The sequence below is a fragment of the Dryobates pubescens genome, chromosome 5 (genome assembly GCF_014839835.1).
Source record: "Dryobates pubescens isolate bDryPub1 chromosome 5, bDryPub1.pri, whole genome shotgun sequence".
Classification (NCBI taxonomy): Eukaryota; Metazoa; Chordata; class Aves; order Piciformes; family Picidae; genus Dryobates; species Dryobates pubescens.
The window spans coordinates 11,684,640-11,695,411 of NC_071616.1; the positions used below are offsets into that span (position 1 = coordinate 11,684,640).

General features: G+C 40.6%; 1 protein-coding gene across 1 annotated transcript in view; it reads left to right on the forward strand.

Moving 5' to 3' along the window:
- The window catches only part of PLEKHH1 (pleckstrin homology, MyTH4 and FERM domain containing H1), a 54,186-nt gene extending 46,372 nt beyond the window's left edge, over positions 1-7,814 (forward strand). Inside the window, exons 23-29 of the mRNA XM_054161610.1 lie at positions 376-476; positions 1,804-1,945; positions 3,465-3,607; positions 4,693-4,822; positions 6,475-6,561; positions 7,090-7,236; positions 7,550-7,814. Of these exons, the coding sequence (XP_054017585.1) occupies positions 376-476; positions 1,804-1,945; positions 3,465-3,607; positions 4,693-4,822; positions 6,475-6,561; positions 7,090-7,236; positions 7,550-7,726 (927 nt within the window). The 3' untranslated portion in view covers positions 7,727-7,814. The remainder of the gene's footprint in view (positions 1-375; positions 477-1,803; positions 1,946-3,464; positions 3,608-4,692; positions 4,823-6,474; positions 6,562-7,089; positions 7,237-7,549) is intronic.
- The last annotated feature ends 2,958 nt before the right edge of the window (positions 7,815-10,772 follow it).

Genomic DNA, 10,772 nt, shown 5'->3' on the forward strand with positions numbered 1-10,772 from the left:
AGACTAAAGTTAACCCAGAGGAAAAGCTTGTAGTGTGGGCATAGACTCTTAGGAAAAGGTATTCCACTGGACAAATCTGCTCCTCCAGGGTTTTGCCACTTGCTAACACAGGCACAGAGTTGCTGCACCAGAATTCACTTACACATATGCTGCTGCAGATTAGAGTTGGAATTTTCCACTGGAACACATTAACTTTTCCATACTGTGTAATAGAAGAAGGAATTGTTTGGTCATTTTTGGCTGTGTTTATGCTGATCCAGTCTGTTCCTTTATCTTCTGTGTTCCACAATACTTTTTACACTTACTTTCCCCTCAAGCCTTGACTGTACATTTCATCTCAGTTTCTCTCTCCCCTTTCCATGATATTTTTTATAGATCTGCGATGTCATTTCCAAATGGGAACAAGCCTTAAAAGAATTGCACCCTGGGAAATATGAAGGTGGCACAAGAATTGTGAAGTTGACCTATAAGAACAGGTACTGTGCTTTGTTGGATGGCCTCACTATTGCTGCTAATTAAACATTTCTAGACTGCACACATCTCCATAGATGTCCAATAATTTATAGTCCTGTTACTGCCAAAACTGTTCTAGCTTTTATGTGTGGTACATGTATAGAAGAGGGCATGTGGCCTAGAGGGAAAGCCAAAACACTTTGCAATAGAAGAATACACTTTAAATTGTTTAACAACTAGCTGTAGCACAGTGAGATATACTTGGCAAAATTTCATTTACCTAGATTTTAAAACATGATTAAATAATGTGTGTTAGGTGAGCGGAAGAGAGACCTGTGGGAAAATTACCGGTGGAAAACAAATGTGCTGAAACATGCAATTAAGTGAAGAATCAGAAAGATTAAAAAGAGACAAGAGCAATGTTCTAAATTGCATGAGCTGTAGAAGAGACATGTAGTAGCAGTGCCCAGACTTTACAAAGAAAGAAATGTTAAAAGTTAGATCATGACACATGGTAGTGAAGGGAAGTACAAGACAAAGATCTATACCAAAAACTGGAACAAGTTCATAATTAATAATACGGACGGGAAGGCTGAAGTACAGTGACTAGAGAGCTGTGTAATGAGAACAAGGAACAACATTCTGCATGTGAATTCCCTTTGCAGGTGAAACAAAGGCCACTCCAAACTAAAAAGAGGCAAAGTATGAAGACTTTGTTAACTGTAATGGTGAAACAAATTTCTGTCAACTTTGTTAGTTGGTCTAACAGAGGTGGAAGCAAAAGTTATTGCTTTTGACCCAGAAGGCAGTGTTCATTTCAGGAGTGAAACATTGCAGATTATTTTGTTGGACTGGAACATGCTTTGACTGGACAGCAAGGATGTTTTGATAAGGTCTTTCCAAGGCTGGGCTGTTCTGACACCAAGGACTCTGATAAGCCATGTGTAAGGTCGATGTGGTTCTAATGGTGGTAGAGCAGACATAGTTTTGTATTCTGTGATAAGCAGAGAAGGCCATATCCTGTGTGTGCTTGATGGAGATGGATGGATGCCAACTGACCTGTGATTAATAAGGCTTCACCATCCTGAAGTGGTTGGCTTAGAGAATACAAACAGCTTCCAGAACTGGAAAGCATGTTTTGAGCCTCTTTGCCTACATCTTGTTCATAAGAGCAGCACCTCAGCTTCCAAAGATGTCTAGTATCCTTGCAATATAAAAAGTACACTTTGGAGAAGGAGGGGAAAAAAAACCCAAACCTACTTTTAATTTTACTGATGTTGATTAAAGTTCTTACCTCTATGTTCAGTTCACAATACCTTTTTAACCTTCACAATCCTCTCTACTTTTTAGGCTCTATTTTCGGAGCCAGGCCAAAGGAGAGACAGACCGTGAGCGGTTGCTGCTGGCCTTCCAAGTCAGCAATGAAATTGCCAATGGAAGGTTTCCTGTTAATAAGGAATTAGCTCTGGAAATGGTGGCTCTGATGGCTCAGGTGAGTGTGGCTATGGGCAGAAATTCTCTCTTTTGTCATCCAGAGACATCAGCTGTACACATGAATATCTTTGACTAATCAGCTCTCTTTTACATCAAAAGTGATTTTTCATCTATTAAGTTTCAGATGTACCATGCCAAATACATTATATCAGCATACTTATGTTGTTAGCAAATTTTCCTATAGCAAAAGGTATTCTATAGGAGTGCCTCTCCTTTTCTTCTGGAGAAAAATATTGGAAAAACTCAGTAGAGCTGGACCATCTCCAGAACTGCTCCAATTAGTGCCTTAGCTAGAGGTATGGAAATAGTATGACTATTTGAATTAAACTAAGTGAAAACTTTCCCTCTTGCACTGCTAATGCCTCTTACTCAGGAAAAGCACCCTGTAGCATCCTCTTTACATCTCCAGGGTTACATTTAGGGTTTTACTACATAAAACACATGGTATGGGTTGTGGACATGATAAGCAGGATAACAGTTTCTTTCTGAGCTGAAATTGATTGTTGCATTTGTTTGAATCGTGTAAATTGAGATGAAGAAACTGTGAAGGTTGTCCAAACTATTTACAAACACTCTGTTGTTTTAACTGGCCAATTGAAAACAAACTCCAAAAGCTTGGCAGTTATGCAGAAGTATCTCCCTACAACAAGTAGTTGGCCAAGATACTGTTTCATTTTCTTAGATCAGTGAGGAATTCCTTAGCCAGTCACGTCCTCAGTAACTGCTTTGTTGTATACATTTACAAACCTACAGATAGAACTCTGCAGCCCAATGGTGTCTTTTTGCATGACTGAGAAACACAGTAGTTATCAGTATGAGAACATGTAGAATGTTCTTCTGCATCAAAAACACCATAGTTCAGCCATGAGCCAGCAGTGTGCCTTATGCCCAAGAAGGCCAATGGTAACCTGGGATGTATTAGAAGGGGTGTGGTTAGTAAGTTGAGAAAGGTTCTCCTATCCCTCTACTCTGCCCTGACGAGGCCTCATCTGGAGTATTGTGTCCAGTTCTGGGCCACTCAGTTCAAGGACAGGGAACTGCTTGTTACAGTCCAGTGCAGAGCCACAAAGATGATTAAGGGAGTGGAACATCTCCCTCATGAAGAAAGGCTGAGGGAGCTGGGTCTCTAGCTTAGGCAAAAGAAGACCAAAGGGTGACCTCATTAATATTTATAAATATGTAAAGGGCTAGTGTCAGGAGGAAGGAATGATGTCCTTCTCAGTGATGTCTAATGATAGGACAAGGGGCAAGAGGTGCAAGCTGAACCATAGGAAGTTCCATGTGAATGTAAGGAAACACTTCTTCACCGTGAGGGTGACAAAACATTGGAATGGGCTGCCCAGAGAGGTTGTGGAGACTCCTTTTCTGAAGACATTCAAGACCTACCTGACACGTTCCTGTGTGACCTACTCTAGGTGATCCTGCTCTTGCAGGGCTGTTGGACTAGATGATCTTATGAGGTCCCTTCCAACCCCTAATGTTCTTTGATTCTATTGTACTATATTATGTTGCCTTAGGTGGAATATGGGGATTTGGATCGACCAGGATCATCAAATCCTGGGGGAACATCACCATCAAAAATGCAGCATCTTCTCCACCAGGTCTTAGATAAATTCTACCCGAAATGTTACAAGCAAAACATTACTCCTGAGCAGCTCAGGTAAATTCTTGGTTCTTCTAGACTTTGCACTGAAAACAAATTTTACTCGCAAAATTCTGTCTTTATGTGCAAGAAGTTTCAAGGAACCCTGTCAAAATTATTTGATGTAGAAACTTGTGTTTTAAGTGACAGGAAAAGGCTCCTTTGAAAGAAAACAGAAGTTAAAGAACATTAAAAGAGCCAAGTCACCAACTAGTTTTTCTCTTGACAACAAGTTTTGACAACAAGTTTAATAAGCTTTTTGCTTCCAAATTGGGCATCTTGGTTCCAATAAACTCTACCCTAAGTCCCAGATGAATTCTGTTTCTGAGCTTTGTTTTACTCTTCCCCAAGTGTCAATTGAATCCAGATGCCTAACATTTGCAATGAGCCACAAAGCCAGCACATATGGGCTGCTTCAGGCCATGTGGTAATTCTGGTAGGACATTTTTTGGCAGAGCTTTTTGATGTTCTGACTTGGAAATTCTCACACAATGCAGAGATCTGATGTACTCAGGTACAGAATTCAGATGCTCACCTCTAACTGTTTTAAAGAGAATGGTCATCTCCCAGATCCAAAGCTACTTAGCGATGAAGTGGTGGAACTAACACAGTTACCTCTTTTTGGAAGCAAATTCCACCTGCATGTTGTAAGACAGCTGCCAAACCATCCCTAGTGAACCAAATCAACAGTGAATTAATATATATAGCCACCCCACATAGAGCATAGTACTAAGTTAAGATGAAGGTGAGAGTATAAGTGAATGTGAAGACAAGCTAGGAAGGGTTTTATAGTAACAGCTGTCTCAGTATTTGTAGCTACAGTTGTTTAATCTATACAGCACTGAGGAACCCAGATATGACTGGGATTCCTGGCCATTATAGTGTCACTAGTAGTAAAATAATTGTGGGAGAAGGGAAACTGCTAAAATAAGCTTAGGTTGTACAACCCTCATAGCTGACATTGCTTACAAGACCTCTCTATTGTACTCTTTAGAACAGCCTTTTTGGAATAAGAGGTTCACCTATTAACTGTTACAACTTCACTCACCTTTCCTTGGAAGACACTATTAAATAATGCTATCTTGCATCTTTGGTTCTGAAAGGCAACTGGCTGACAGGCTGGCAACAAAGTGGATAGTGCTGCAGGGATGCTCTCCACCAGAATGCATTCGCATTTATTTGACAGTGGCCCGGAAATGGCCTCTCTTTGGGACAAAAATATTTGCTGCTAAGGTAACTGGAGCCCTTTTTTCTCTCCCTCTCTTTGGTTTTTTTTTGTGGTTTTTTGTTTGTTTGTTTGGGGGGTGGTGATATTGGGGTTTTGTTTCATTTTTTTTGTGTGTGTGTGGGTTTTGTTTGTTTGTTTGTTGTGGGGGGGGTTGTTTGTTTTGGGTTGTTTTGGTCTGGGTTTGGTTTTGTTTTGTTTTGCCTCCTGAGACCAAACTCTCTGAATAGGGATATACCTATGATCTCTGGTAACAGGGGTTGAAACTGCTTCTACTTCAGAAAGGTTAAAAAATTAACACCGCTTTGTTCTGAGCAGCTCTGTTTGATACCATGTATCTTTCAGAAGAAGAGAAATCTGTTCTTAACACTAGAGGCTGCTGGTGTTCAGCACTGAAGGTTCCCCGTCTGCATCAGTTGATCATAACAGAGGGTACTACCTCTCCTTACAAACCTTGCCAAGATTTCTTCAGGCAGAAATTTCCCTAGCCTTCAAGGCTGTAATGATTGTTTAAAAAATACTGTGTACATACCAGTAGGGGTGTGAAAGGCAGAGTCCCTCATAGATCACACCTGGCAGCTGATGCTAGCTAAAAGGAGAATGGGTATTTCAGTCCCACTCTCTGCTTGACAAAAAGGCAAAAAACTAAAGCACATACTGGGTAAGCTGTCAGCCCACTGGCATTAGGGGGAAGGCAAAGAACAGCTGGAGGGAGTGCTTCTCCCAGTAGCTTGTACCATCCTTCAGCTCTTTTCAGACTAGAGCTCTGTACCTATTACCTTTGCCTAAAGTAATGTTTTAGCACTGAGTGTCTGTCTGAGAAAATCTTGACAGCATTAACCATCTTCACCAACCCAGCAGAAACATCCTTTCTTGAAAGCCTGAGATAAGCCTTGCTCATGGTTATACATCTCCTACTTAGAAGATAAAGCTGTTATAGTTGTGGAATAAAGTCTAAGGATAAAAGGGACCTTTTGAGTAAATATACAGGAAGGTTTTGAAAATACTGTTACTGTCAGGAGTGAGAGCAGAAGAGGTTACTGGTATTTGAGGTTACTGACACTGAAGAAGCAGAATACAGAATAGTTCCAAATAATGTTGATATTTTCAATTAACATATTTTGTAACTTCTAAATAGTTAGATGGCAAAGCTTATGGCATTAGCTATTGTAATAGCAGATTCCCAGGAAAGATTCCTATCACTAGCTACAATAACACTTAATCTTTAAGAGAAAATAGATGTACATTTGTCACAATCAGTAAGAAAGAACATTTGCAGTGGTGCAATAGTACTGGGTACATTGGTATTAAAGAAACCAACAGGTTTCACTGCCTGCCTGGCTGACGGGAGTAGTATTAAAAACAAGAGTATAGCAGAACTGCCTTTTTTGTTGCTCTGTCCAGTTTTAACCACACTGATGGAATTTCATTTATCTCAAAGCCTTCATTATCATTACATCTCCCAAAATTCTGTGTAAATCTGAAGATATTATTCCAGCTTTTAAGAAAAGCCCTCTTAAAAATCAAATGGGGTCAGACCAGTAAGCCTACAGGATTCTTTCTCATCTTCACTTTATCCTTAAACCTCAAGATTTATGTCAGAGATATCTTTATGTGGTGGCCAAGAAGTGTCTAAATTAATAATTTCCTTTCTTTCTAGCCTGTTTTGCCTTCCTTGTTGGAAGACTATCCAGTCTGGATAGCTGTGAATGAAGATGGTATCAGCATACTGGATTATAACACTATGGTATGGTGAGGAGCACTGTTAAGAAAAATAACTTACCTCCCACAGAAAGACTTTCCTCTGAGGCCACTTAAAACCACTAAAAGTTTGTCTAACTAAGAGTTAATTTGTAGAAGTCAGAGATGAGGGAAGTCCTTACAATGTTTGAATGTTACAAAGGAAAGTTACAGCTACAGTGTGAGGCAGGGTTTCATGAAAGAGCTAACTGCCTCTCTGATGGGCTGTAAACATGCTCATACATCATGCAGACTCTCAGTGCTGTGTGCTTTGCAATCACCATCCGCAATGTCACAAGGTTTAGACTGTTGCTTGGAAGCAGTGAGGTTCCATGAAGTAAGCTAGGAGGAAATCAGAAATGCAGTTCTCACTTGAGCTGTTTCTGCCAGTTGTTACCCATGGAGCCAGTTGCCTCTGCTGCCTACTACTGCTGCAGATCTGCTCTTCTTGAGGTAAATAACAAAGATATTAGTATAAGGTGGACATTCTTTCTTTTACAGAACTATGACTTCTCAAACTTTCTGTTGTCTGCAGCACTTGAAGGTCTCTTATTCATACTCCTCTGTGCTGACCTTTGGAGGCTGTCGAGAAGACTTCATGATTGTAGTCAGTCAAACCAAAGAAAGGAGTTCTGGAAAAAACAGCACTGAGAAACTCCTTTTCACAATGGCAATTCCAAAGGTAATTACAAAACGAACAGTGAGTTTCTTTCCAGCTGGCAGCATCACAGCTGGCATTTTATATAAGCCCTGGGGACTGATACTTGTGGCTGCTCCACTACCTATATATATTCAGTAAATCCTTGTAAGCAGAAACCTTTCAGCAAGAGACTTGTTCTACCTCACTCTTAAATTAGGACAGACCTTCATTTCTAAACTGAATAATTCCATGTAAGAAAGCCATTTTCAAAAGTCATGCAGTCAATAGCTTCTAAAAACCAAAGGGCACTCTTACTTCTAACTGACTTAAAGTTAATAATTTTCTTTCTCCCTAGATTGTTGAAGCAACACTTCTTATTGCCAGCTATATTAACTTCCGCTCGACGCCTTCCCTCCTGTCTTCTACGCAGCCCTGCCAAAGCAAGGCACCAGCTAACAAGCTTTGGGAGACTGAAAGTCGGTGCTCTTTTCCTTCTGTGCCCCGAAGCACTAAGGGGCCCACCCTGCTCTGAGGTCTCGTTCCAAATTGCATAGGGTATTTGGGGTGGCTTTTGTTTGGGTTTTGGGTTGTGTCTTTTGTTTGCACTGCTCTGTACTGAATTGCAGACTGCTATGATTTTGCTGGTTACATACCTTACTTCAATGCAGGCTTCGATTCTTTTTCAGTAACAGACAAAGCTCCTTACTGTGGGTTGAGGCAGTGTCCTTTCTCTTTAAAAACAAAAAAAGGATTTTGGGAACGGTGCAGGAGCTTCTTTTCCATGCCACACTCCATCCAAAACACTCTGCCTCTGGTCATCTACCTGCACAGTGCTGCAGTCACATTACATCTGCTTTCTTTCCTTGCACCCATTTTTCTTCCAGCTCCTGATCATACTGCTTTACTTACAAGCATGTACATTTTCTTTGATCCTTCCTGTTTTCAGCTTTGCACCTGCCTTTAGTCACTGCACATCTTGTGTCTAGAATCTCAGTCCAGCTCTTCAAATTTCTAGTGATCTCTTTTCCTCATCATACCCCCTCTCAGTTACTATTTCCAATGATCTTCTGTTTGCAACAGCCCGTAACTTGCTTTTAACCTGAAGCAGACTGTAACCTCTGCAGGGCAGATTGGAGTGGAATATAGGCTTGAGTCTGACTGCAGTCAGCCGAGCACACAGTGTTTGTAAAAGGCGAAAGAAGTGGTAATGGATGCTGGTGTGTGGCATGACTCCTGTACAAGGATGTCTCCTGTTGAGGACTGCCTGTATTAGGAGCTGCACATTACTGCACCATAAGCTAGATATACCAGGCTGTTACCAGAGTGTAGAGGTTAACATGACATGGTCTGATTACAGACATAACTTCAGCTCTAAGCTCTGGCTGTGAATAGCCATTATAATTAAAGTTTTTACCAGGGTTTAAACTCAGTATTGCCACTCCCAGAACAACTATTAAGATAGTCTTTTTGCTGAGACTGTAATAATTTTTATGCAACTGCTTAACACAACCAAGAGAACAATTTCATTTTCCCTAGAGCTATAACGACTCCTCCCTGAAACCAGTGCTAAAATGGAAAGACAAACTTTCCAAGTCCTTGCTCCAGATGTGAAAGAAAGAAGACACTGTTGAGAAGGAAGAGGAACTAAACTGACAAAATAACTCCAATGCAAGTAAAGGGTAATTTCAGACCTGAGACGGGGAGTATAGAGTAAGAGTTCAGTGGTACTCAGGAATATTTTCAACTTAAAATGAAGGTGGAAACCTTTGCATATTGAGGACCAGAACAACTGGGACTGGAATAGTGTCTGATGGTGCCCTAGCTGCTACAAGACTGATGCATGTCAGGAGTTGACACTGTGCTACACAATAGATGAACATTAGAACCTGCTGCAAGGCTGAATGTGTCATGTGCTCCACTGTCACAAAACCACTCTCAAAAGACTTTCTGTTAATCACTGCTGTAGATGTTTTTCTATGTGTTTGAAACTGCACATAACCTCAGACAAAGGAGGGCAAGGCAAGCAAATTTGGTACTTCTGTCTTTCAGCAGCGGGAAGAGATCTTCCCAAACCAGCTCTGCCATTCTGACTTGAGAGGAGCTGCTCCTTTCAGACTCCTGCTTCCTTCATGCTACCACAGCAAGCAGGAAGTAGTCAGCAAATGTGTACTCAAGTACTGGTTTTATGACCTTCCAAGAGAATGTTGGGTGTTTTGGGGTTTTGGTTTGTTTGTTTTAAATCTGTCTGAAAGGGACTTCAGTATGATGGAGAAGCTTAATGGATTTTAAACAAATGAAAGAAAAACAGCCTTTCTTCTTGAAAAATCTAAATTACCTTAATAAGCATTCCTTTAAAAAAAACAAAACAACCTAAAGAAGAACAACTGCACTTTCAAAAGCACCATCTGCAACTTCAAAATAATTATGCCTTCAGAGTCAGCTTCCCAAGCGAAAGCTGTGTGAATCCAACCATTGGAAAGAATGTAGCAATAGCAAACCGAAGCTCTTTGCAAATGATCAAATCAACCATACCAGTGTGAAATTTCACTCCCTAGTACCTGCCACCAGCCTTGAAACATCCAAAGAACACACACACAGGTGGAGCTGATAATACTTCTGGAAGATTGTTTCATGCTTATGGTGGGTGAAAGGCCTTCATTAAAAGAGAAGAGCATAGGACAGACTAAAACTGTTCTAAGTAATCCCTTATCAGCATCTTTGTAACAAAAACCCCAGCAAACCACCCCATGGTGAGTTGTGGAAACAAGATAGCAGACATGAGGCAGGAAAAGATTGTATGAACAGAGACCAAATGTGTACATACTGTAATGTCCCCACTTTTTATGAATTTAAAGACCATCCCTTGAAGTTACAAAAAAAGGGTAGAAGCTTTCTGAGCCAAAAAAACCCACAGTTCTGATAAGGTATTCAGTCTTCTTTTACCTTAGATACTTTTCAGTGATTATATATGCTAATAGTGGTCTGTAGTATGCACTTCCTCTCTCACACACAGAGTGATCTTAGTGTGGCCACATCAGTTTGAATACAGAGAGCGTTATTCCTCCTCACTCAAATCACCTGTGCCTAACAATTCTACCTGTATCTGAAGGTCTGTTTGTCAGTCTCCTTCTTGTATTCCACCAGTAACGAAGCTGCTTCTGAATGGACCAATCTGTCATTGGTGCTGGGGATGTTCAAGGCATAAGCCTCCAGTTCAGATGCTGTACTTACCTTACAATGCTAACACTTGTATCCTTACAGACCCATATGAGGGCAAGCAGAAGCAGTGATGTTGATTAAGCAAACTCATTATTTTCTGACAGAACTGCACTTTAAACTGAGAAGTGTGGTGTGGAGAACTTTTTTCTTCCTATTTCTTAAACATATTCACAAATACTTGGCTATTTCAGGGACCACTCCACTCTGATGGATGCACATATACCTCCTATTTATAGCTCACCTAACTTTAACCATCCCTGTGTAGATACCTATTTTGTATGATTCTTTGATAGAGAAAACAGTTTTTGGTTTAATCAATGCTTCTGGCAATGACCACTGCTGCAGCATAGAATAAGATG